This window comes from Poecilia reticulata, chromosome 16 (genome assembly GCF_904066995.2).
Source record: "Poecilia reticulata chromosome 16, P_reticulata-male-v2, whole genome shotgun sequence".
Lineage (NCBI taxonomy): Eukaryota > Metazoa > Chordata > Actinopteri > Cyprinodontiformes > Poeciliidae > Poecilia > Poecilia reticulata.
In genome coordinates this window covers 14,441,433-14,469,337 of record NC_088845.1, presented here as the reverse complement: position 1 = coordinate 14,469,337, position 27,905 = coordinate 14,441,433, and the positions used below count along the sequence as shown (strand labels likewise).

Sequence of the window (27,905 nt, the reverse complement as noted above, 5' to 3'; positions counted from 1 at the left end):
TCCCATCTGCTGCTTTATTCAGTCATATGCTATTGTGTGTCTGTTCCTATCAAATAAACTTAATTGTTTTCTATGTTCCCTATAATGCTTATGAGTTGGGACTTTGAATGACCTTTCAACAGTGGCTTTTTCTTATTTGTGCATGAAATCAGATTTGTGAAATGACAGATTCTCCTACCTGACCTCTTTATATGTGCAGCTTCTTTACTGTGGGCCTTTTGACTTCTTTTCTGATTAATGTCGTCCTTACCCAGCCTGCCAGTTTTTCTAGATGGACATGTCTTGATGGTTTTTTGTTGTTGTTGTTGTTGTGCCAGACTCCCTCAATTTCCAGATAATGAACTGAGCAGTGATGCTACATACTTTACACCACATTTGTGGTGTTAATGTGACGAAAGTTGTAAATGTTCTGGGATTATAAATGCCTCTTCAAGAGTTTTTTTCTTTTCTTTTTTTTTTTTTTTCCATCAGAGCGCACTGCGTGTGAGCAATCACTTTTCATCCTCAAGTGTGATGTTGGCCTTTTGTTTAATTTCAGGAGCTTGATAATGTTGAATCATCATTCATGTCTTAGTTAACTACTAATGCCGACCAGATGAATCACATTAGACCTGATCATTTATCATTTATTGATTTAGTAAACAGACAAATTAGACGCTGACAAACAGTGAAAGGTTTGCTTTTAATAACCTGAATGGCTTGTTTGTACGGGTTATTAATTTGACGTAACTGTCAGCAGCAGTGCTGCTATTTGTGCTGTTGTTTCCTCTAAAAAAGTGAAATCACAACTGTCAAAAATATCTCGTGTCTCCTGGCATGAGCTATTTCTTTCCCTGCTTTCCATGATTCAAGTTCTGCACGGTATCAGCGTAAAAAGTTGTGGCTGTCACTTGCTGCCCAGTGACTGTCTGATGACAAGCTGCATCTCAGTGTGTCAAGTTATAAAAAAGTAAAGGAAGAAGAAAGCGAACATTTAATATTCATTGCTTTGAAAAAAAAAACATCATAAGATTAAGGAGCTAATTGATTTGGTGATGTGAGGATGATTCAGAGGGGAGCTGACTTCCCTCCCTTCACCAACCCCTCACCATCTCATGTGCTTGACAATTATCCGGGGGGGAAAAAAAAAATCCTTCACTGGTCTGAGTCCTCAGCATCCTCTTCCTCCTGTTGGGATCCTGTCAGCTTGGAAGTACACTGTGCCAGAGTTATCTACCAGTGTTTATAGGACAGGCTGACAGAAGTGTCACTAACACCTTTGATTATGAGCGGGGGCCGGGCCAGATGTGCTGCGAATGCAGCTTAGAAACCCCACTCTATTGTTACAACTGAGCTTTTCTTCCTCTAAAACGTGTCAATTAAAAAGCAAATTAATTTTATCTGTCTAAATGAAGGATTTTTTTTTTTTTTTTACTCAGCCTCCTCTATACTTAAATGCCAACTTGTTTGTGAGCGCACCTGGCTGCACAAAGACACAATAGTTATCAGCTGAGGTTTTCCACCAGTTTAATCTGTTTATCCTCAGAATAAGATTGCAAATCATTACTATGCAGAGCTCGCTGGGAGAGTCTTAAGCAGCTTCGTTTTGAGTTGTTACAGAATGTTTCACCTTATAGGTCCTGAAGGGCTGCACCGTCGGCTGCTTTTCATCTCACTCTTTTAATTAGTGACTGATTTAGATCTGGCTAGGTGATCCCAGTGTCTGGCCAATCAATGAGGGAATTAATGGAAGCTGTGATGCAAACAGAGCGCAGAAACAGCAGCAACTTTGCAGCTACGGGGCGAGCATAGCAAGGGGCTGAGGTTTTTTTTTTTTTTTTCTCAGTACTTTCATATGATTCCAATAAATTCTTATTACTTTGAGATGTACTTCCTCTGGCTCATCAGATCTGCTGAGACATTTTCATCTAATTTGTTTCTGTGTTCAATCTCAGAGCTTGTTAAATCAGCCAAGCATTTGATTCATGCATGCACTGTATGTTATGAGTATGGAAAGCGTGGCCCTTTCCTATATGACTAAGCCTCATGGGTAGTGATTCGATACTGAGGCTGTTTCCCCTCATACCAAAATCCTTAAGAGTTTTTGGATGCCTGTAAAAAGGTTGAGCAGGAATTTATTCTGTCTAAAAAATAAACCTAATAACATAATCCCTCAGGCTGCGCATTGTGAGAAAATTTCAACAAAGCATTGCGGGGGAAAAAAAACGACGGAAAATAAGATACATTGAGCAGATAATTTGGTGCAATTTTCCGTCGGCATAGGAGGCGGCCTGGGAGGAGTGCTGCAGTCTCTACTGTATGCCATGTCAGGTGTCAAAGTGAGAAAATTAAATATTCTTGCTCCTTGGCTGGATTCATAGCAGCATTTATTCTAGAATTGGCAGCGTGCATGAAAACTGTAAAGCCTCCTTACAAAGCTGTTTTCATTCACTCACGTCAAATTAGTACAGGCCCGTTTGGCCGACTGAAATAAAACCATGGTACTCTGTTGTATCAATCCCTGCTGCATGATTCCCAGACTGCGACCTTTCCACATGAAAGCTTGACCTTACTGATATTTATGTGAGAACATTCACGAAGGTAGTAAACCATTTGTAGTAGATGTCGAATGAATGGATGTGTTTGTGTCTGCGGGTGTGTGACGGGAAGGGAGAGTGAAGATAAAATAGAAGCAGCAGGGAAATATTCCCGTGCATCATTCATACACAAATTGATTTTATTCACGCGGTCCGTGTGTGCTCACGCCACCGATGTCCTGAGGATTAAATGAGTGATGGAGGCTTGGAGGATAATGCACGCACGCAGCTGTACGTGTAAAATAGTTCAAGAGGCCTGAGCTGCAGATCAAAGCAGACGGAAACAACTAGCCGGGTTTCGTTTTTAATGGGTAATTTTTTCCAAACGCATCAAACGAGTTCATTCTTGAGCATTACTGCAATTACTGGACAGTGCAGAGTTGTAATGGTGCAAAATTAAACACTGTCATCTCCGCTTGGGTAATTATAGTCTGAGCTGGATGCCGAGAGTTAGAAAGATGAGTTATGGATAATGTCAAATATTTAAGTAATAATCATCAGTAAGGGGTAACTCAATGTTTTTATGTCTGGCATACTAGAAAGACTCCCGGTGACACGGTGATAAGTTTTTGAGAGAAAAAAACCCAGAATATTCTAGTGTTTCTCTTCAATTAATTTCCATCAATCCAAAGAGAAGGGAGAGAAATGTGCGTAATCATCTCTACATAAAGAAGTGAAGCCTAATTAATTGGCATTGTCTCTTATCAGAATACTGTAAACCAGAAAAAAAAGAAAAATAGATACCCTGAACATGCAGAGTGGGAGGCATTTTATATGGCCACATGGAAGTAAAAGGGGCTTCAAATGCCAGAATAAAATACTGGTTTGCTGTGAAGATACACCAAAGTGAGATGTCACAGTGACTGTTTCATTTTGTTCCTGCAAAAGGTTTGCAAAACATAAAAAAAAGGACAACTGGAGACTACCTCTTAGAAACAGCTTTGTGCTTTTGACTTTTTTGTTTTCCAGGAACAATGCAAATACAAGCAATAATGCCAAGTGTGTCTTCCAAGCTTGTATGTAAAGCGCTCATACAACAGTGTTGCTTTGCTGGATTTAATAATAATAATAATAATAAAAAGACTAGATTAAGTGTTTTTCCGAGTGAGAGTCCTGATTCAGTGAACAAACTTTTTTTACCGATTCTAGAACTCCCAATCTTAGATCGCTGGAAACATAGATAAATAAAATGGATGTTGAATAAGGTGGAATTATGTAGTAAATTAACTCACTGTTGTTGAAGCAACTTTGAGCATCACATATTACATGTTCTTAAGACTTTTAAACAGATGGAATACAGAACAACCTTACAATAAATGAAGAAGATAAAGAAGAGAGGGGTGGACGGGAATATTACAGGATTTAGAGAGGAATAAGAAGAAAGAGAGAGAAGATGAGGGAGGGTTGTCAAAAATTCGTTGTATAAGTTGGATAAAAGGGGTCAAAAGAGGGATAAGAGGGAAGACTGGGATAAAAAAGGGTTACTAAGACATATGAGCAGGTTGAGTGGGATGATAGTCATTTCTGTTAGAGAAGGCATCAGAAGAAATAAAGGTGTGATGAGAGGTCATAAAGAGCCATAAAGGACATAGGTGGGATAAAAAGACATTATGAAGAGGGATGAGATAAAGGAGAGGAATGAAGAGGGTCAGCAAAAAGATCAGGAAAAAGAGTTGGATAAAAGTGGATGATGGGAAAGAGGGATGAAGAGGGGGATGAAAATTGGTCAGAATGAAACGAAGGAATAGGACCCAGTGCGGTTGTACCAATAGAGAATATGAATGGGACGATGGGAGGGAGCCATAAAAAGGATGAAGAAAGCGAGGTGTGGGATGAAGAACGGTTGTAAAGAGGAATATGGAGAAAGTATGAAATGCAAATAATGAGAAACATTTCCAATTAGTTAAGGTAAATGAGTCGGATAAAAGCAGTTGTTAAAAAGTAGGAGGAAGAAATGTTGAGGTTGGTGTTAAGGCCACAAAGCAAAGCCTCTTGCATAAAAACTTTAATTGGTCATACACTGTACTGTACCTAAAAAACCCCACATCTCTAAACCTTATCTGGTCATTCATACACATCCAATCAAACTACGAGTACCACACACACACACACATACGCGCACGCACGCACGCACGCACAAGTTTTTAAATATTAGGACGACACTGTGAAGCCAAAGATATTGTGGGATGAAAATAATTGTGTGTGTGTGTGACACATTTCCTGTTCAGGTGTACTGTCAGGTGTCATCACTACTACAGTTGGCTGAAGTCCCGTTCTGTCTCAGCACAATTCAATGCCAGTCTTTTACTGCATGTTTATGGCCAGAAATGATGCGAGTGTGTGTCATTAATGTAAAAAAAAAAACACGGAATCTCTGATTTCTTCTTTTTTTTTTTTTTTTAAATGTATTAATAAAATGAAGTACTCTTAAATTTGAGAGCCACAGTTTGTCTTCCACATACTCAATATATATGATCTAGAGATAAAAGTTTCCCCAGCAAAACCATCAGGCTCTAATTTGATTTTTAGCCTGTGCCATGTGTAATTTGAAAATATTGTGCATTTCCTTTCCCCGCTTGGTTTGATTGCCACTTGCTTTGATAGATGGCTCCATCGTTTGTCATTTAAATGGCTTATGATGGCCGCAGCCATCAAGTCCGGGGGAAGCGGTGCTGGCTGCGGCGGCAAGCTTTACTACTGGTATTTACAGCCATGCAGCAGAAGCACACAGAGCCCCGAACTGCCTGCTGCACGCTGTGCCGCTTGCCGATCACTTTGCACACTATGCACAATGGGAACAAGAGCCGCTCGCCTGCCTGGTGGCTCTTCTACTCAACAGGGATCAAAGAGGGAGAAGGAGCGCGATAGGGAGGGAGAAATGAAAGAGGGGAAGCAAGATGGGGAGGGAAGCAGGGATGGGAGGAAGTCGGGAGTGAAAGAGGCACAGGACAAAGACTTGTGTGGAAGAAGTGAATGAAGAAGAGCAAGGAGGAAAACACGGGAAGGAGGTGTGAGGCTGAGATGCTGCAGAGCGAGGTGATGCAGTGTCTGTATATATGAATGAATGAATGAATGGATGAACGATGGGGGAAAATGCACAAATTGAACTTAGGCGAGTGAGGGAGTGTGCCCGCATGCGTGTCCGTGCACGTGTGTGTGTGTGTGTGTGTGTGTGTGTGTGTGTATGCAGGAAAAGTGGATGAACAAGTGTAGCATGACAGAGAGGGAGAAAGATTGGGAAAGGGAGAAAGAGGATCTGTTCCGTCAGAGAGGACACACTCCAGTGGCTGTGATTGAAGTATGGGCCAATTAACACGAGGAGCATTGAGCTCCAGCTGCACTCTTCTACTCGTTCCTCACTCCCATACACTGTCGTCTTACTCCCCATGTCACACACTCGCAGCCATTCACTCATCTGTGTGTGTTGAGGACCACACTGTGCTGGCACTTCATCTTACCTTTTAGTGTAGTCACACACACACACACACGCACACACACACGCACACACACACACACACACACACACACACACACACACACGCACACACACACACGCACACACACACACACACACAAAAAATTGTATTGTCAAGCCTGCTGTAGTCATAAACATGGGCAAATAAAAAGAGAGAAGTTCAGTCTATGATGTTAGAGGCGCTGTGGCATGGTGCTGTAATTCCTTCTAATGGTTTTAGTGGACTATATATTAAAATGCATCATTTTTCAGCAGTTTTGTGTTGTTGTGTAAAGCTGCCCCGGCTGATTCAGTGCTGCTCGTGCCACAGGCAGCAGGGAACAGGTCCATTACTCTGCATGACAGCATGGAATGAACCAGCAGAGCTTGGACAGAGGCTAAACACAACGCTGAACACTGCACCTCTGCAACTGCACACACTCCAAACCGCACAAGCCCCTCTCCCCGTACGCGTTTCCTCAGCAGAGACGATGCAGCGCAAAAAACTGCCTGTCGCTCTGCCTCCACTGGAGCTCGGTGTAAAGGGGACGCAGACAACCGTGGATGCCAGCAACTGATTTCTACCCGTTTTATACATTTATTTATTTATTTTATCCTTTTGGGATTTGCTCCTTCTCAGTCACCTCGTGTCCTCGTTATGCTCAAGCATGTACAGCAAAGCAGGTAGTGGTGATCTGATTGTGTTTCCTAACATCACACTGCCAGCAAGAATCAATTTCATTTTGTCCTTAGTGGCTGTACCTGCAGGTTTTGGGTCTCTTTGGTGGTTCTTGTAATAACATTGGCTTTAGTGTTTCAGAGCTCGAAGCGAGGACAGTTTATTTTTCCCAAGTGCTGGAAGAAAGGAGAGGAAGGACATTCGCATTAACCAACCGAGCAACAAAAACAGAGCTTGTTTATTTACGTGTCATTTGCATGACTTATTCCTGACGATGCCTGAACATAATTGGATGTCTGCAAACAAAGCGCAATTGAAAGGAAGATGTAGGTTTTTGTTTGAATATCCGAATGACACATTAAGCGTGGGACTGCATCTCCTCCCCAAACAAACTTGAAATGCCAAATGTTTCCTTCACAGCCATCAGATGGGAAGCTGAATTTGCGGTTTCACGTGGAAAAAACGTCAACTTTCCGGACGGAAGAGTGTTTGAATATTTCTATTTTCGTGTAGATTTATGTTAAAAAGTATTGCCCCTTTCATATTTGATGTGTTTGTGCTGAAATATTTCAGCTCATAAAAGAAATTCTGATATCAGACAAAGACAACCTGATTAAATACAGAGAGTTTTTCAAACTGCGATTCTGTTTGCTGTGGCGAGAAAGCTTTCGGAGGTATGTGTAGTTCTAACGCCCCCAGTGAAAAGGCTCTCTTTATAGCACTACTTAACGTGAAGATTGCAGATTGTTTGTTGCTCGTTGAGATCCTTGTCATAGAAGGCAGAGTAGAACCAGGACGGAGCGCATGTGCAATGTCTGCAAAAGCCTTACAATAAATTAGTTAAAGCACTGGCAGCGGCGTGTGGATGTGATGAGGTTGTAGCCTTGGCACAAGGCCAGTTCTGCTTCAAATTGTCTGATGAACAATACATGACGATGTGTGCAGGCCACATATCATGGGTGAGCTGACACCACTGCCACCACAATAATAACCCACCACAGTCTGTCCAAGGAAATGTGTTGCTTGTTTCAAACAGTGGTGGAGCTTTCACACGGTTTGGAGGGTGTGCTGGGTTCCCTCCAAACACCCCCCAGAGACCATCTACATTCAGGTTTTTAACATTGTAACTCTTTTAAGCTTCCCCCATTGTGAGAGGGGCCTAATTAAAACAAGCGATCTGGGAACATCAGCATGTTGGACAGCATTTCTCACTGAGAAGAAAAACTAATTTGTGGGAGGAGGCACTAGATAGTAATTATTTTTCCCCAATACCACAAACAAAACAGATCTGCAGATAGTTTTGCATATGCCAGCAAAGCTGACAAATATTGTTTGAGAGTAATTTTTTTCCCTAAGCATTGTCTAAGAAAATAAGACGTTCTGCTGGGTCTAAATCTGATTGTACCCAGCAGCTCTTGGAACAAGAAGATAGCATTCTCTTGAGTTTCACACAACATGCCAAGCTGTGTAGCAAACAAGATTCTCCTTTGAAAATGTATGGTCAAACATGAATTCCTCTGGTTTTTTCATGACAAACACAGTGTTAAATAAAAAGTAGACTTACAAAAATAATGCAATGCAAATCAAACAACTTTGGCTTCTTCATTAGGAGCTACTGAGCCTTTTAATAAATGTTTTCATGAGACAGAAAAGTCTGCATCACAGCGCTGTGTTTGTGTGTTCAAGACGGCAAATATCAATCGTAGAAAAATATTTTGTTGAGTAACAAGATATTAAAGAAACCGATGAAACATTAAACACAAGAACGTTAAACAGACGATTGCTAATCCTCCTTTTAGTTTTATGGTTCAAGAAAAATGCATAAATATATTAACTATCAATTGTAAATCTGTTTAATTTAAGCCAAAACAGTTTTATGTGATTTAACTTGCTTAGCATTGCTTAATTAAATAAACCAGTTTGTACCAGTGAGTCAGGCAGGTGCAATATTGTTGTTTATATCAACTTCCAATTACTGTGGAATATTAAGAGTTTTCTGTCATTGATTTAAACAATGAAATTCCTGTGAGAGTACCATGTTTGTTTTGTTTCTCAACGTCAGTCTCATGGCTGGTGTTGCTGTAAATGGTTTTTTATTGTACCTAAATACATAATCTTACTAACAAGACAGTACATAGTTTGCATTTAGTCTTACTTGATGGATGGAATAAGCAGCATTTAAATGCAGCAAATAAAGTCAATTAAGATAATTTTATGGAATGATTATATGGGGATTATATTTAAAGGGGCAGTGTTATTTATTTTCCAGGCACATAGTGCCATTTTGCAACACAATTAAATAACTATGTTACCGTATGTTGTTATAAAATTGCGGTATATGTCAACCTTTTTTTTTTTTAACAATTTAAAACCTTGAAATTGTGCCTTTGTCTCTTAAAGAAGCTCTTGCTCTTTCCAAAACTGCACCTTCATCACGTGACCGGAACAATTTTTCTTCATTAAGGCTTTAACATTGTTCTTAGGAGTAATTACACTGATAAGTAGTTTACATGACAAGCTAACCAGATGCACAGTTCCACCGGGTATTTGCTAAGTGCTGCAACTGCTAGTCTGGAGGAGCGGCGTGGGGCTGGGGAGCTCAGCTGGAGACTGCAGCTCCAAAACGGAGCTTTGTGGAAATAGGCGACGCATTGCAGGAGCAGGCACTAAGGCACATCTGAGTGGCTGCCACAGGAGATTCGAACATGCATAAAAGAATCACAGCAACACTCTGGGTATGATTTTGATGAGGAAATAGCATTATTACATAATGTAAAGCTCAAAAATGTTTATTTTGCATGAAAGCCCCTCTTTAACAAATACAACAGGTCAGTATAAAATGTGAATACTTTAACCTACTTCTACAAACATATACACCATAGATAATTATGCATTAGCATTCAGTTAAACTGATGTATGTTTTGCTGGTCTTTTTAACAAGAACTGGAAAAGTCTTTATAACTCTGCCTCCCTCTGTCAGACTGCCCCGGGGCAGATAGGGCTACTATGCAGTATCTTGCCACCGTCAGCATGGGAATGTGTGTGTGAATGACTGAATGTAATATGAAGCAGGCCATTTACAGTTTATAAAAATCATAACAAAATCGAGCTATATGATTTATGCTCGAAGCTATCTGTTAAGAGAAAAATTCAGCAACATAGCTCCCTGTTACTGGTACCTACACGTAGTTTTAGCTCTGAACAATTAACAATGGTGGCTCTGGTTCTACACTGGGACCTCTGAACACAAATCTGTGGTTCCAACAGGAAGCTTGCATTTTGCATATTTGTATTTGGAAACACATTTGCTTGTTGAAAGCTGAAAATAATGAAAATTAAACTAATCGTTAATCCTATTTTAGAGAATCACTAGAAGCATAGAATTGGGAAATAACAATGCAACTATAAATATTAAAGACAAAGAACAGTTTCTCCCAGAAATCCACCTCTATGACATGATGGACATTATAATTTTTATTTATTTATTTTTTTTATATATAATTTCTCCGTACTTGCTTTGGAAGTAGAACTAACTTCCATTATACATTCAACACAACACTGAACATTTTGCTATGACATTTGTGAATCTAGTGCCTTTCTCGGCGTTAGTTTAATTGGAGGTCTTTAAAACCTCCAATTAATCTGCTGGACATGTTTGTTGGATTGTTGGAGAAAACTGAACAGCTTTGCGTAAATATAAGCCGTAAGAGGAGAACACAACTGATGAGGCTTCCTGTCCATATCAAGCTCTGCGTACAGTCTCTAAATAAAATATTTTCTGTGTAATAACTGTTGTATACCGTACGTCTAAACGTACGGTATACAACCGTATACCGTACGTTTGTACACTGTACGTCTAAACATGCCATTATTTGGAGATATATTCTGATCAGTCAGAGTTTAGAAATCGACCCACTGCCACATGGAGCTTCTTTATTTTATGCTTTTTAACCAAAGGGTCTCCAAGTTTTTACTTTTTCTTTTATTTTGTAAATCAGAGGGAGCAAAGCAGCTGATTTAAAACCCTGATTTAAAAAATCTCTCACACACATCAGAGCCAATGGTGCAGAGCTTGTGGATATCAGTTGATGAAGCTCTGTAAGTCCTCCATTGTGTTCCACACAGACTCTTGTTTAACATGTTGACAAGTGACTTGTTTACATGAGTAAAACATCATTACCTTCTCTCAGACTAGTATTGGGGTAATTATTGCAGGAACACTGTGTTATGGTCAATAACCTGTAATTTATGTGCCCAATCAAGCCTCAGTTCAGAAACAACATGGTCAACCTGCTGACGCCGACTGTAGTAATGATTCTTACAGCATTACACAAGAGTATTAAGGGTAATAACTTGCACTTTTGTCCACAAACTTCAATATATTCAAACTGCCATTTGCTTTTATACACTTACATAAAATCTAGTGCAACCAATTGCCTTCCAGTGTCACCTGATAAGAAGTGTGTAACGCAATGCGAGTCTAAATGGAGCTTATTTTGTGGAGACCTCAGACGGCATCACAAAGACAAAGAAAAACACATTCCAAGAACAAAAGCTCTGGAGAAGTATAATGTAACAGTTGGATGTGGCAGCATCATGCCGTGGGAATTCTGCTCTTCAGCAAAGACAGAGAAGCTGGTCAGATTTGATTGGTAATTTGAAAAATACCCCCAAACGACTTGCAGCTGTAATTGCAGGGAATGTTGATTATAAAATGTTTTGACTCAGACGGAAACAAATTTCTCCTGTTTTATCTGTAAAAAGATGAAAAACTGATTCTTTTGTTTGGTTTCAATTTCACAATACGTGACTCTGTGTTGGTCTGTCCAATAAATTCTCAATTTCTGGAGTTTGAGGATTTTATATAAGAAAATGTAAAGAAATGTGTATGAATACTTAATACTTTAAAATATTGCAAGATTTAAATTTTATTGCAGTAGCCTTAATCTATTGTGTTATGAAAGAAGGAATACAAATCAAAAGCCCATCTAAATGCTGCTCTAACATCTAACATTAAACTTGCATTGTTATATATATATATATATATATATATATGGGGGTACTCCGGGAGTATGGGGTACCGGGCCCCTTGATACAGGCTGTCAGGTCCCTGTATGACCGGTGTCAGAGTCTGGTCCGCATTGCCGGCAGTAAGTCGGGCTCGTTTCTGGTGAAAGTTGGACTCCACCAAGGCTGCCCTTTGTCACCGATTCTGTTCATTACTTTTATGGACAGAATTTCTAGGCGCAGCCGAGGTGTTGAGGGGATCCGTTTTGGTGGCCTTAGGATCGCATCTCTGCTTTTTGCGGATGATGTGGTCCTGTTGGCTTCATCGGAACGTGATCTGCAGCTCTCATTGGAGCGGTTCGCAGCCGAGTGTGAAGCGGCCGGAATGAGGCTCAGTGCCTCCAAATCCGAGGCCATGGTCTTGAGCCGGAAAAGGGTTGAGTGCCTTCTCCGGGTCAGGGGGGTCGTCCTGCCTCAAGTGGAGGAGTTTAAGTATCTGGGGATCTTGTTCACGAATGAGGGAAGAAGGGAGCGGGAGATTGACAGGCGGATTGGGGCAGCGTCTACTGTGAAGCGGGCGCTGTACCGGTCCGTCGTGGTGAAGAGAGAGCTGAGCCAAAAAGCGAAGCTCTCGATTTACCGGTCGATCTACGTTCCCACCCTCATCTATGGTCATGACCGAAAGAACGAGATCACGGGTACGAAATGGGTTTCCTCCGCAGGGTGGCTGGGCTCTCCCTTAGAGATAGGGTGAGAAGCTCGGTCATCCGGGAGGGACTCAGAGTAGAGCCGCTGCTCCTCCACGTCGAGAGGAGCCAGTTGAGGTGGCTCGGGCATCTGGTAAGGATGCCTCCTGGACGCCTCCCTGGTGAGGTGTTCCGGGCACGTCCCACCGGGAGGACCCAGCGTGTCCTGGGAAGACCCAGGACACGCTGGAGGGATTACGTCTCTCGGCTGGCCTGGGAACGCCTTGGGATTCCCCCGGAGGAGCTGGAAGAAGTGGCTGGGGAGAGGGAAGTCTGGGCCTCCCTTCTGAAGCTGCTGCCCCCGCGACCCGACCCCGGATAAGCGGAAGAAAATGGATGGATGGATGTATGTTTGTTATATTTGTCTGCTGTTTTATTTTCCACAAAAAAGTTAATCAGTCCTGCTGAGCAAGACCTTTAAGATTTACATGACATTTTCTCATTTCTAATATCTGCAGAACTGCCTCTTTGACATTTAACTCCTAAAACCAAATCTCTATTTTTATTTTACATAATTAGACATTTATCACGTGGAACACAACCCTTTGAGCGTTAAATTGACCTCGATGTAACTTCAATTGTGTTCAGTCTTCCTGAACTGTAATCTTGCATGGCTCAGTCTCTTTATCCTCTCATTCCCACCTGCTGCTCAGGAAGTTGCACAGCTTTTGTTCATGCAACAGGCAGGAATTATAGCAGAAAAAAAAACCTTTTTTTGTTTCATTTTCTTCAGCAGAAAATAGCTATATAGTTTGTGGATGAAAAAAAAAACCTCTACCACGCAGATCTGACGGATTCAAGCTGCTTGGAGCCGCAGAAACTTCTTTTTGGAAAGATTTTGTCTGCTGTTATATGATGAGCTACCACAATCATTATCTACAATAACGTTCTCCTTGATGTGCTTCATTGTGCTTTCTGCTTTGTGGTTGTTTTCACCCCAAGTACATGGAGCTGCACATAAGGAAAATACACTTTAGTCCTGAAGCGCTAAATGAGGCTCAATTCACACCAAAAATGGGATGCGGAGGTAATGTGGACCAGAACCGAGAAACTTGACACAGATGAAAAGAGAATCAGTTCAGAAGAGAAGAAACTGTAGAGCTTTTTCTGGTAAACTGAAAAATAAAAAAGCTGAGACATGTAAATATTCTTTAAAAAAAAAAGTACTTGTAGCTAACAGGCTGCTAAGTACACAGACTACTATTGGAAGATATTTAATCCGAAACACAAACCCCAACAGGTTAGAGCTACCTTGCAGGTTGACAGGATTGATTTTTGAGGCTCAGTCAGTTTTGATGCGGGTCTTTGACAGTGTAATTAGTGCACACAAGTACAACCCTGGACTCTCTTAGAGTTAAATCTAGCTGTTTATTGTGTCATCTTGCCTAGTCATGTGGTACTTTTAAAGTGCATTTCACACCTACTTTCCCTTCTGTTTCTAACACTTCTGTCACTCTGATTCTGATCTTGATACTTGCGTGTCGGTGTATTGAGAAATGATTTTTTTTTACATGGATCCAAACATGAAGCAATGATGAAAACGTCAAGTCCGATCATGTCTGTGTGTTTGTCATTTATTAAGGTTTATATAAGCATGTGCATTAGGATGAAAGATGGAAAGTTTTCATTGTGACATCAGAACATATTAACGTACTCTTTGCAATGACGTTACCATTTTGTTTGTATTGTCTGACCCTCTGAGGCTGAAAGCTTAGTTCTCTATCTAAATGTAAAAGAAAATGAATTTATCTCAAAGTATGTGAAACTTGAGGGAGGGAATTTTCATCAGCGCAGACAGAATGTTTGCATAGCGCTACAGTTTAGGTAAGACCTCAAGTCATTACTATGTCTTTTGTGAAACATGTACATTTCATAGCACTGGCAGTGATGGTGGTGACTCTCTTATATCTCTAATTTACAATCTAATCCCAAAATCCCAGAGCCTGGTTTAGCTGCTGATGTTACTGTATCAGAAGAAAAGAAAGATGCTAAATTGTCATTTATATCATTAAATTGCAAGACACACAAACGATGTTGCTGTAAGAGTTAGCATCATCTTCATTTGATACAAGCCCAGATTTTGACTAGGCCACATCAAACCTTCTTCTTTTTAACCGTTCACAGATGACATATGAGTGTTGGACTGCCACATAACCCAAACTTGCTTAACCCTCAGAGTTTGACTTCTCCTCAACAATTACACTATGTTACCCAGTTCTCAAAGCACCTAAGACTCTTCAGATAATCACACGTTTGGTAGGAAAGACGCCTGTGTTTCTCAACCTCACAGCAGAGGTAACAGAATGTACACATTCTCACAAGTTTCATTGTTGTCATATTTTCCAAGATGTCTTGGGGAAAATCGATATGTTTTCCTGCAAATGTAAGACAGGCCTTTGTGTTATTTTTGGCCAACACTGATTTTTGCCCCAGTCCTCTCCCATAGATGCCATTTTTGCTCGTCCGTTTCCTGTTCTGGAATAATGAACATGACTTTAACCCTTTCTAAGCTGATAGATGTCAATGACTTTTATTTCCTAATCTGTTTTTGAAGGACTTTAAATCAGGGCACGATATGTTGATTTTTGTATTGTCAGACAGATTCTGTTTCTTTAACTTTGTAGGTCTGGCAGTAGCGTGGCCTGGTTGTGGCTGGTGAAATTGACCTTGGCTTTGCAAAAAGTGAAGCTATGTTAACTTAAGCTTTTACAAGAGGGGAAATTACTTTTCTACACAGAGCCAGGTCTGTTATGAACTAATAAAGGCTGTGCAAATATAACCAAATGCTTCAGGGTCAAGAGAGAGAGATACCAATGCATGCTCACTTTTTTTCTCTAATGTTGGCATAACAACTGGTAATGTATACGGGCGTACAGTGAACCATCTCGCTTGCTTTTTACAATTACCATAAATTATACCAAAGTGTGAATAACAGTGGAAACCTGACAGTATAACAGATTTCTAAATTTGGCTGTATGAGAGAGCTTTCACCTGATGAGCCTTTTCTTTGCCTCTGTATTTACAGCAGCTTTCTAATCTCTGCTCCATCTGTGTTTATTTCAGTTGTTGATCTGTGCTTGTGTGCTCTCACAGTAAGCATGCTTGCACAAAAAGATGTATCTTAAAATTTGATGACCTCCACCATATTATAGCTCAGTTTTCCACAGCCTCAGTCCCCTTCTTGAATACTTATCAAAAACGACTGCAGTCTGTTGTAGCTTTTTTTTTTTTTTTTTTTAGCTGCATGATTATAAGTATGATTTGGACTGAGCTGTAGTGTAAACAATTGCAAAAATATGCAGATATATGTTTTTATTTGCATGTAATTTCTTCTGCAGTAAATTTAAATGTTTCATTTCCAAACATCCCTCGATAAATGTTCCAGAGCAAAACCTTTTACTGCATTGCTTTAATCGATGTTATTATTTACATGCAGATGAATTCAACTCATCTTCCCATCACCAAAGCCGCTAAATTTGTTTTATTATTTCTCAGGCTGGTGGCAGAGCTTTTGAGTTAGCTGCACACACTCTGGTCATTACTTGCTATATGTAATCATTTGTAATCAAAGTGAGCACATTATGCGGAGTAAATCGGGAAGATGATAAGATGCATGATGATTGTCAAGTACTGGCTGGCAGCTCAGTCAGGGAACGAGGAGACTGCCTGTGTGGCTGTTTCTCACTCATCTTCTTGATTAGTTCTGTCCAAGACGAAGAATATTTCAGCTCTTAAGTTTTTAAGTAAATATTGTTGAAGGTAATTTTAGTCCTTATAACAGTCGCATGCATGCTCTCTGGATTCGGAGGTGCTTTAAATGCTGCTTTCCTCATTTAATACAATGAAAACTAAATAGGCACATTAAAAATAAAATGCGGATGGGCAAGATGCCTATTAAAATAACTGACCGATTTAAAAAGTCAACATATTTATTTAGACGCCTTCCAACTTCCAAGAAAAACATGAACGTAAGCTATTGATTATCAGGTGATAAGATGTTCTCCAAGTGAGATATAGTTTTCATATGCTGTATGTGATAAAGGGAAAACAAATTGTTGCCTAATTGTAAAGTAAAAGAGGAATTTTATTTGCCAGACAAAAAAATTAAAAGTACAACAGTGCAGTTGCCTTTGTAGTTGGAAACAATAATCACTGTTGCCACATAGTTGGTGGCAGCATCATGCTCTGGGATGATGTTTTTTTTAACAGGGACCTGAAAATGGTCAGAGTCGATGAGAAGATGGATGAGGCTGAATATATTACAATACAAACAAAGCAAACCTGTTGGATCCAAAAGACGTGAGAAGAAGACGGAGGCTCGTTTCCAGCAACACAATAACCACGGTTGGAGTTTGATATCGTCCATGCAATTTGGCTGCTTTTTATTTGGAAAGAAAAGGAAAAATTCTTATCCTTTTCCTTCCCTTTAACAATTGGATATTACTTTCGTAGTTCTATTAGATAAAACCCCAACATAATGTGGGGAAGCTTGTAGCTGCAAAGTGAAACGTAGAAAAGGTATGAATAATTTTCCAAATCGCCGATCCTCATGAAGCACTGTCTTTTCTACACCAATAAATTCTCTACCTCTATTGCTTTAATAGGGAAATCCATGCACCTTTTGATTAATGGATCTCAAGTAAGACTTCCCTTTAGCTTTTCCCAAGGCTGCCCTTCTCACAATATATTTTACAGCTCAGAAGAGGCTTTCTGCACTGGAGAGAATCATTTCTAGAGTCAGAGGGAGAGAAAAACACTAAAATGAGCACATTTGCATTTCAACAAAGAATTCATTTATGGTTGCAACTCAAATAAAACGTTATTCTCTTACTCCCGCCCTTCTTTTTCCCCTCTATGTGTAAGGGCTCCTATTCCGTGCTTCTTCTTTTTTTTTTTTTATTTGCTTTGCAGAACTTCACAGACAGAGAACATTATAGTAGCACGTATTTCGATGAGTATTTAACTGTAATCTATTTGCACTTTGTTCAGTGAGATGTGACACAGTGAGAGCCCTCTGTGATAGCAGGTATGAGACACACTGCGGGAGAAGTAGGTATAAAGTACTGCACTGCTGACACTTCCAGAAGGACTAACTTTTATAGAATAGCTCCCACTGGTTGAGGAGGGCAGTGTAAACATCTCATGAGAGAGAAGCACTGACAGGCCTAACAGCTAATGGCTCAGAGCTTGTTTCAGCAGAAAACATCTCCACCAAACGAGCCACATTTCGCCAGCTTTATCTCTGGCTCCTTTATTTATTTTTTTAACTGTCTTTTTTTTTCTTTTTTTTTTTGATGCGACATCTTTCTTATGGTTGAAGAAAAAAAGAGTGGAAAAAACAGCAAAGCCTTTGTTGTTTTTCTTCTTTTGTTTATTATTTTATTCATTCTTTTCCAGTAAGAATTCTTCATCTCGCAATCTTTCCACACACCCCCATACGTTCTTCCTACTCGTATCTTTCCGCCGTCCCATATTCAACCTTCTTTTTCTTCTTTCCCCTATTGTCACACACACACAAACACACACTCCTCCTTGGTCCTGTCACTCAAAGCAGCCGGCTTGATACTTTATTTGTTTAGGCCAAACACGTATGCACATCCCACCAATCAATATTTTCTTTCCTCTTGCTCCCCGACCATATTTTATACCACCTACAGCTCCATTTTCCCTCTTCTTTTCCCTCCGCTCAATCAGTCCATCTTAACTCAGACCGCCGGTATTTACAGTACTTTTCATTTCTATTCAGTCCACGACTCCCTCTTGTCCCCATCTTTCATTCCTCCAGTCAGTTTTTGTTCCAGCTTCACCCACCCCTTTGCCCTCTTGTTTCCGTTTTTTTCATGCCTTCTTTTCTGTCGAAAAGACTGATCAGGGTCAAAGAATTGGCAGAGTGTGACACGGCGAGAGACGAGTCGGATGAAGACGGAGCGGAAAACACAGAAAGGAGGAAGGAAAGGGAATATGCAGGAGAGTGACTTTGTAGGGAATATTATGTCAGACAGCAGGCCTCTGTTAATCAATACAATTGTGTCTGGTACCTGAAGCCATGAAAATTGGGAGAAGAGATGGGGAATACGGGGAGCCAGAGGGAGCGGCGAAGAAAGTGAGGAAAAAAATAGGAAAAGGGAGGGAGGCCTGTTGGCACAAGAAATAAATTGAAAATGATGTGCTGTGTTTTGTGTCTGTGTGTGTGTGTGTCTCACATATTAACCTTGCTATCTCTCAGGTAGTCATTATCTCTGTGTAGCTGTTACGGGGTGTTTGTGCATACTGCATTAACCCTCACATCCCTCTGTCGTTCAGCTTCTTTCATGGCATAGTGCTGCCCTGAACTTAACTTGCAAATGTTTATTCAAAGTCTTTATTAAATGGATATTTTAGGATGTTTGAAGGGAGGCTCTGTTAAAAGCTTGTGCTGCTCAGCAGCACCAGATAACTTCTGGATTCTTCATTTAGTGTCCTCCTCATATAACCTATGGAGAAGCTAAGACCGTCTAAAAACTTCTGATGCAAATCTGCTCCTATGCACTAATAAAGGCTGAATTATAGTCGCAATTTAAGAGGTTTGTGTGGAAAGAGGCTTTTATGCTTGATGCAAACCTTTGTGAACTATTCTATACAGGCAGACCGGACCTGCAGAAATACTTTCCAAATAGTTCATTTTGATTGAAAGATGGCACGCAATCTGCTTTCAGTTGCACAAATTCAGAGGTGCACTGACCAGGTGGCAGGACAGGCTGGTTGGTGTCTTGTCAGTTCCTGAAACCACAAAAAAGGATAAACAAAAAATAAAAACATTGTAAAAGCGCGTGCTGAGTCAGTTCGACCCCTTGGAGACGGCGCATGAAGGAGGAGGTTCACTCGGCCCCACCTGGGAATGTTAGAGGGATGAGGTTTCATTGTATTTTGCTCAAAGGCAAAATTTCACCACTTACTCTTAGAGAACAAATTTTGACACTTGTTGAACAATTAGTATAATGAATTCCTGTGGTCAAGAGAGAAAGGGGGATGATTTTAGCTGCTTACCATAGAAAACCAGAAGGATTTACATTAAAACATACAGGGATAAATGAGGATATTTTTTTTATACTGTTGTCAGGACGCATGAGGATGCAGTGGTACAAGTCTGAGCCTTAACAATGAGAAGATGAGCTCTGTCCTTTGTGAGGTATTAGTACGTGCTGGGTGCTGTCTGGCTAGGAGAGACTGCTGGCATCATTGCTGTAATTTGGACTATTTTGTAAGATTTTGTCTGTGTTGTAGGTGTTCTGCGGTGACATTGTGTTTTCAATGAACTTCATTCTAGTTGATCATTTACATTAGATGTAAAATCAATAAGTATGTAAGTATAATTGAGTCATATAGCACCTATGACAGACAAGGGCGTCACAATTATACAAACGTAAAAACAAGAATTTACTCCAAATACATAAAGAAGTCTACTTAAAAGCCTGTCGGTGTAAAAATGTCTGTGGGGCTGAGAATGATATCTGTTCTTAGTCGTTTATTGGTTGACGAATAAGGCCGAACAAAATGACTGTAAACAAGCTAGTGGATGACGCAACCATTACTCAGGCTCTGAACCGAGAACCGCTAAAAGGACTGCTTTCTCATGGTAATGTTGCTCTGGGTCACATCATCCTTTGTCCTCTCTAAATAATGTTCACCCAAAGATAAAAGCAGAGTGTTTGCATCTGCAAGTATTCTGGCAGCACATAAATCTGCATAACATGGAATTGCGGCACACACTGTGTCAAAACTGGAATTGGCACGAAAAGTGTAAGGCTGATGTTTTGGCATTATTAGCTGTGACAGATCCTGTTTGGTTCGTGCCGACTCGCACCGTCCGTTAATGCTGCCGCAAACCTGCTCAGACATAGAAAACATAGCTTGGGGTGGATGCTAATAAAAATAAATAAATTTAAAAAATCATAACTCCTCCACACACGGTATGCGCTTACGAAGTTGGTTCTTGCATTTTGGAACATAGCTTTTCATATATGATAAGGATTAGTGTTTTTATCAAAATGTGATGGAAAAAAAATTTTTTTTTTGACATCTGTCTTTGTTCAAATGCTTAAAAAAGGAGAGGGGAGAAAATCTCGAGTGAGTTTGGGGGAAATGTGTCCTTCAAAGCAGAGGCAGTGCCCAGTTAGCGCCTTAATGCCACGCATCATCAGTCATTGTCAGGACAAATACTGAAAGCTGGCTGCTCCTGTATTACAGAACCAGGGAGAACTTGCAGTTATGCAGCTGAAACAATATGAAGCTTCAAAAACTAATTTAATTTGAGTTATTCTGTGAGACTTTTAAATCTGCTGAGAGCACATTAATTGCTTGACGTTTTTTCTGTGCTAAGTTTAGAAGCAGTCAAGGATGAAAAGATCTTGATGTCATGGAAAATTTTACCTGATGTGCTTTCAGTAGTCCTTACGATAAGGCCCGTCACACCCAAAACACAACATGAGGTGAGGATTTACCCTCTGGGCTTTTCTGTTGGCAGTTAAGGAAGCAAGCAGGCAAAGTTTTTGGTGGCTCCTCCAAATTAAGTTTCTTCTGTCACCATTTTCAGGAATGGTCCTGTTTTCTTGTGGGTTAAAATGAACATTTTGGGTATGTACCACTATATATAGGTGCAGTGGTGAGCAGAAAAAAAAAAAAAAAACAGCCCAAGCTAAAGATGAATATCCATTAGCAATCAAAGTAAATCTTTATACTACAACTTCCTTGTTTTACTGGCGGTTGTAGTATAAAGTTTTAATTGTAGCCAAGCTCAAGCCACCAACAAAACTGGCAGGAAAATAAAGGATAAATCTATTATAGTTGGTTTCATAGTCTGCTACAAATGGCTAGTCCTGAATAGCTGGTGAATCTTCAGAAAGTTGAGCTTGGAGGAGGTGTACCAACAATAATCTTCCTCCAGGAAACACATGTTATGAAGAAGTGATGAAAAATCAGTTTTGAACCGGAACACTTTGCTTTTGGCTCAGGTCCCTTAGAACAACTGGTTCTTATGGTTCTAACTGACTCTTTATTTGTATCGCTTCTATTTTAGTCTAATTCTATTATTTATAAATGGTTTGTGTGCGTAACTGTCTGTGCATCTAGAGGCTGTTTAACAAGAAAACGTGTGAGAACAACTTCTCATTTACAAATGGGGCATGGCTAGGACGCCCAAAGAAAGAGAGTTTAAAAACATAAAGGGCAGCTTGAATGCATGTAATTCATGAGGACAAATCAAGTGTCATTGACTTAGAGGAAAAATTAACAGGAGGAAAAACAGCAAAAAATTACACACCTTATTTTTTTTATACTGGATATAATTACATAAATGTCTAATTATAAGTCTGATGAGACATGACAATTAAGATCAGGGGTAAGCTGCAGTGTTTTAGAAGTGACAACATATGTCAAAGTTTAAAAATTTAGGGTGGTTTGTAAAGTGTTTAAATTTTCAGCTGCTGCGAAGCAAAGTCACTTGCAGCCAAACACGATTGAGGTCTTGGGAATTAAAAAGGTCGACTCTTAATAATACACTCAATTTGTCTTGAAGGTTGGGGCTCAGTGAACGACACGCGTTTAGAGCGTTTGTACTGTAATTTGAGAAACAGAAAAAATTTGCAATTTATTTATGTGTAATTACACATTAGCAATAAGCAATATGTTTTGCTAGCTTTTACACATTCAAACACTGAAGGAAAATAATGAGTAGTTGTTCAGTTTTCTCGGCAATTTGTGTGTAACTGGCTTAACAGCACATGAAACAACTGAAGTGCTACGAATGTTTTTCCACTCAACTTTCATAACATCGTATTCGCTCAGCGGCAGCCATATTGAAAACATAACTCGGGATGTTTGACAAGCTCCGACTGACACAGACAGACTTCCATGTTCGGGGTCATTGTTGTTGCTTTTCCGAGACAAAAGATCACTGCTCTGAAAAATATGAAGCATCTCCAGTCAACATAACTATTGGAAGTAGTAAAAAGCAACAAAAACAGTGATATAGGTGAACTCTATTGATTTTCACAATGCCCTACTTCCCTGTCAGATTGTTGCTGTGACTGGAAAAGTTTCACATTATCAGAATGGAAGATCATCATCATCAGCGGACCATATTTAACTTTGATTACATAATTGAACTATTAATAACTAATCTGCATTTGTACTAAATGAAGTCCTAATGAGATTTTTTTGTTTCTGGTTACACATTACCTTGCAGAGCATTTTCAACACAACCTGATTTAAAAAAAACCCTGAACTGAGTTGGTAGAGTGGGTGCAGGGTGTACTGAGGCTGTCACTTCTCAGTGCACCTGTTCTGGGTTGACTCTCTCCCACCATTACCTGAATGTCTCCCCCCCCCCCCCCTCTTTCTCTCTCTAACCCTCTTTCCTGCCCAATAATTGGCAAATAAAGGCCACGAGTGCCACAAAATCTTTAAAATAAAACTTTCCCTGTGTGTGTGTATATGCATGCGTCTGCGTGAGGATGAGTGTGTTTAAAGTGATCTTAATTGCACAATAACTACTTCCGCCCCCATCTTTGTCTCTGTCTGCTATTAAATCCCTCCCCCTCTTTTACTCTAACAGCCTGTTTCTATTTTTCCTCATATTGTTGCTTCTCAGCCTGCAGCCTAAATAGCACCCATTTCATCTTCTCCCTGACTTGCTTTCTTCCAGTCCCTCCATTGGCCCCTGCTCCCCTCCACACACACACACACACACACACACACACACACACACACACACACACACACACACACACACACACACACACACGCACACACACACACACACACACACACACACACACACACACCCATCCTGCTTTCCCATATTCCTTGTCCCTTTTTTTATTTTTTTTCCTTTGGCCAAACCAATGCCAACCCTTTTTATCCCATGATTAGATTAAGTATTTCTTACACAGTTTGGCCTTCATGCTGTCTCTCATCAGTTTTTTCCTCCTAACTCTGAGAACACCTCTCTTTCTGTGTCGTTCTGCTTCCTTCTTCAGACATCTTTATTCTCTCTGATGTGATGTTCTCTGTATTGGGCATCGAATAAAAAGAAAGACTTTAATCTTTTCTCCTCTTGATTTTTTCTTCTTCTATGGTTTACCTCATTCCTCTTCTCTCCTTGCTGTTTCTCTGTTTTCAGGCACCCTCTCTAAGTGCGATATATATCTGCCTCCCCCCCTCGGCAGGTTGCCATGGTCGCCATACCTACTCTCTCTCTCCTATTGGTCCTGGCAGAGTGGGCAGGTCTGGTGGACGCATCCCCCCACCTCCTGCTCCGGCCGAGCCCGCGGGAGCGTGATGCAGGGGCCGTGATGAACTTCAACATTGCCGTGATCCACGCCGGTGCCACGGTGCAGGCGGAGGCAGCGGTGGCGGGGCCGGGGGGAAGGGTGCTCTACCCCGGCTTCGGACGGGTATACGGCTCCCTGGGGGAGAGCGTGGTCACCCAGTGGGGCTCTGCTAACGTCATCTGGCTTCAGGTTAGACACTGTGTCCTCTGCTCACTCAGCCTTACTTCAAGGTGGAGAATAACAATCCATTATTTATACTTATTGAGCTGAATGAGCAGCACATTCCCGTTGTATAAGGCCCGCTGAACGAGCAGGTGTCAGCCTCCATTCCCTGACTATATCTCGTATTGTTAGTGAAACATGTCATACATGCTACAGACACCTTCAATATAAATGACACACTGTCAACACTCCCTGTCCTGGATGGCCAACTCGACTTGTCTCCTGTTTTCTCCCCTTTCTTCATCCCTCCCTTCATCTCTCAGGTGAATGACAGCAGCCCTAAGACGGTGCTGTCCCAGCTGTGTGAGCTGTTAGCGGCGAGGCCCCTGCAGGGTCTGGTTTATGAAGAGGAGAGGCCCCCTCGGACGGCTTGGGGTCCCTTGGCCCCCATGCTGGAGTTTGTCTCTGCACAAACAGGACTGCCTATAGTGGCTGTGGGCGGGGGAGCAGGGCTGGGGAGGATGCCACAGGTAGGAGAAGTGAGGTTGGGAACGTCCAGAGGGAATTTGTGTTACTGAGATATATGCAGAATATTACAAAGTTCCAAATGTTTTTTGTTTTTCCCCCCCCATCTAAACCATTCAGTGAGATTAGGTGTATGAAGTGTTAGGAAACGGTGAGGAGTCTAAGCCACAAAATCTGTTTTACATCTGGTATTACATTGCCTTCCAAAAGTATTCACTGAACTTTCTCACATTTCGTGCCAATAGAGCCAAAAATCTAAATGTATCCCTCCTATTACGTTCGTTTCTGAGGTACAGCAATAATGTTTGTGGTTCAATTTGACCCGGGGAGAGTTTTATCATGCAATAGTGTCAGAAACCAAAACATTCCTCCAAAAAAATTTTTTATCTGATTATTTACTCTAATACTAACCATCTCAATCAAAATTTGTGCAATTATGTTTTTTTATTTCTCAGAAATTAAGGATTAATGACGACAACTTACTCAATTACTCATTTGGACATAAAAAATGGGATTTACATTTTTTATGTCCACTGAAAAAAACCTAGACACAAAAAACAATAATTTCTTTGAAAGTGATCTTTGGTAAATTTTTTATATTACATTTTTTTTTTTTTTCAAAGGGTGATCTTTATAATTGCACTTGAGACACACATACTGTTCCGGGTCAAATTGACCCGCCAATTAAAATCAAGATAAATGAGTCACGCAGAGAGTATTTATGTTTTCCTCCACTTCTACTGAGTGTCAACTCAGTGTGGGTGGAGTTTACCCACGGGAACAGAATAGGTTCCCGTCAAAAGTTGTATGAACACCTGCTTTCTCGCAGTTCATTGTGAAGTAAAGAGAGCAGGGAGAAAGTGGGTTTGTGTGTGTGTGGTGTGTTGTGTTGTGTTTGTGTGTGTGTGTGGTGAAATAAGGTTCATAGCTGTAAGGAAACAAATAGAATTGGACATTTTTAATCTTTTTTTGCACTTTAACTTGACTGCCAAATTCAAATTGACCCGAACAGTATCAATGTAACAAATAGACGCAGGGGGGGCTGCAGATGTGTAAAATGAATACATTTTCAATTTCTATGTAGAGTTCACCTATTAAGACAAATAGAAAAAGTTTCATGCAATAAAAATACTTGCAACTATTTTAAAAATATTTTTAAACTTTAAAACGGGTCAATTTGACCCGCAACATAATAGGAGGGGTATTTTATGGGGATTTCATGAGATGGGTCAAAACAAAGAGGAGCATAATATTGAAATGGGAGAACAACTTACATTTTTTATGGGTTTTTTTCTCTCTCTCAAGAGTACTAAATTCGTCATAAACTTCCTACAGAAATAATTCCTTCACCTGTTTGTATTTTTATTTTAGCTATGGGTGAAGTCAAAATTATTAGCCCCCATGTGAAATTTCAAGCTTTTTTCAAAAAGTTTCTCAAATGCTGGTAAACATATCAATGATTTTTCAGTGCAGTTTTCCAAACATCCTATATTTTATTTTTTATTCTTACATTAATTTACTTTGCATAAAGTTTTTCACAAACCCCAAAAACTACCACGGTCAAAATTATTAATGGCATTTGGGGAATTTTTGAGAAAAACCTAACATTTCATAATTTTCAGCTTAACAGCCTTCTAAAGTAGTAATCAAGCAGCCAGGAGATCCATAGATTCTTTGCAGGAGATGCAGAGGTCCATGGCTCAGGACCCTGCAATCCTGTTTTATTATTTGTAAAATAATTTTGATGTTTTATCAAATACAATACAATGAAATTTGTGGCTGTAAAGCAAAAGAAAAACGAAGTAAAAGTTCAAGAGGTAGATAGTTTTCAACTCACCTTTTGTGCTTGCAAGCTGCTGCGTCTCAGCATCTCTTTCACAAATAGCTGCTGCTTACATATGACAGTATTTTTTTTAAAATATATGCTTGCACTTAAATATGACCAGGTTGCCTCAGTGCTTGTCGTTGCAATGAACTTAGAAAGTTTAAGAGTTTTTATGAGTTTGAAGTGGAGAAACAGGTTACTGGTGAATCAGGACCAATGCGTTCTACATACAAAATGAAACAAAGTTAAAGACAGAACTGCTCATGTTGTTGCAACAGCTGCCAAACTCATGAGATTTTGTACAACCTGTGTGAAGAATGAGTGCCAACAGGATGGAGGGAGACGCTTAAGGTCAGTTTCACTGATCTGCAAAAACTCTTTGCTGTTTGATCTGTAAATGGCACCAACTGGGGCTGTCACATCGCCTCTGATGTTGCTGGTAGGGAGGCAATGAGCGTGTAGGAGAGGACAAGGACGCCGTGTGTGTCCTGTACATTTTTGTGGATTTATTTGTGTGCGTATCAGAGTAAACATGTGCTGTATTACATCATCAGATATGAGTAAAAAGGGGAACAAAGAGCTTCACATTTGTGATTTTTAGAATAGCCATTGACTCTTGAGGAACTAAGAGTCCTTAGTCTTGAGGAACTAAGTTGTAGCACTTTGATAAACTTCCTTTGAAGATGTACCTCAATGCTCATTCTCAACCCCAGCCACCCCTGAGCTGACTTTTTAGAAACGCTCTCATCTGAACGTCAGAGGAAACTTTACTCTACAGCCTGGTATCAGCCCTACGGCTCTACAAATGCTGCTGCTGCTGCATTGAAACTTAAAGCCTCATGATGCTCATCATTAATTGTGCATAAGGACATAGAAGCTCAGAGCATTGTACTCTCTCGTAGTCAAAGTGTTTTAATTTCTCAGTTGTGACACAGAGGATCAATTTTGCATCAACACGCTGAACCACATCTGCTGCTTTCCTCCCCAAATCAGGAAACAGGTTCCATCTTTCTCCAGTTCAGCTCCTCCACTGCGCTCCAGTTAGAGGTCATCTTCGAGGTGCTGGAGGAATACGACTGGACCGCCTTTTCTGTGGTGTCCACGCGTCACCACGGCTACCAGGACTTCCTGTCCGTGGTGGAGGGACTGACGGACGGCTCGTTCATCGGATGGGAGAAGAAGAGTGTTGTTATCCTGAACGTGACCGACGACCCTGGTGGTGCACGCACGCGCAGGCTGCTGAAGGAGAACGAGGCGCAGGTGAGACAGGGGGGAGGGAGGAGGAATAGAGGGAGGAAACGGGAGGAAGTGCTGCGACAATCATTGGGGGCCCCCTTTCGGACAGGTGGCTTCCCAGCTTTTTCCTTCCTTCTTCGTCTCTCCCTCTGCCTCTCCATCTCTCTCTCTCCCCTCTCTCCTCTATCCCTCTGTTCTTCTCTTTTTATCTGCCATGGCACGAAGGGAACAACAGAAGAACAACCAAAACCACAAGTCAGTCTGATTTTCCCCTGATTTCCTGATCCCCCATTATTAAGGAAGCTTTAAAGCTGATTAAAAAAAACAAAAAACATTTGGTGTATACCGGTGTTTCACAAGCTCGTTCTCACTTGTCAGTTTTGATC

At 40.6% G+C, this 27,905-nt stretch overlaps 1 protein-coding gene across 4 annotated transcripts in view; it reads left to right on the top strand.

Annotated features, from left to right (window-relative positions):
• grin2db (glutamate receptor, ionotropic, N-methyl D-aspartate 2D, b) overlaps positions 1-27,905 on the top strand; it is a 92,223-nt gene that overhangs the window by 12,942 nt on the left and 51,376 nt on the right. For 2 of the 4 annotated variants that reach the window (XM_008431538.3, XM_081597207.1), the window contains exons 2-4: positions 23,621-23,960; positions 24,257-24,463; positions 27,277-27,543. In XM_008431538.3, the coding sequence (XP_008429760.1) occupies positions 23,673-23,960; positions 24,257-24,463; positions 27,277-27,543 (762 nt within the window). In that variant the 5' untranslated portion in view covers positions 23,621-23,672. The remainder of the gene's footprint in view (positions 1-23,620; positions 23,961-24,256; positions 24,464-27,276; positions 27,544-27,905) is intronic. The other 2 variants (XM_081597208.1, XM_008431540.3) reach the window with 2 other exon arrangements.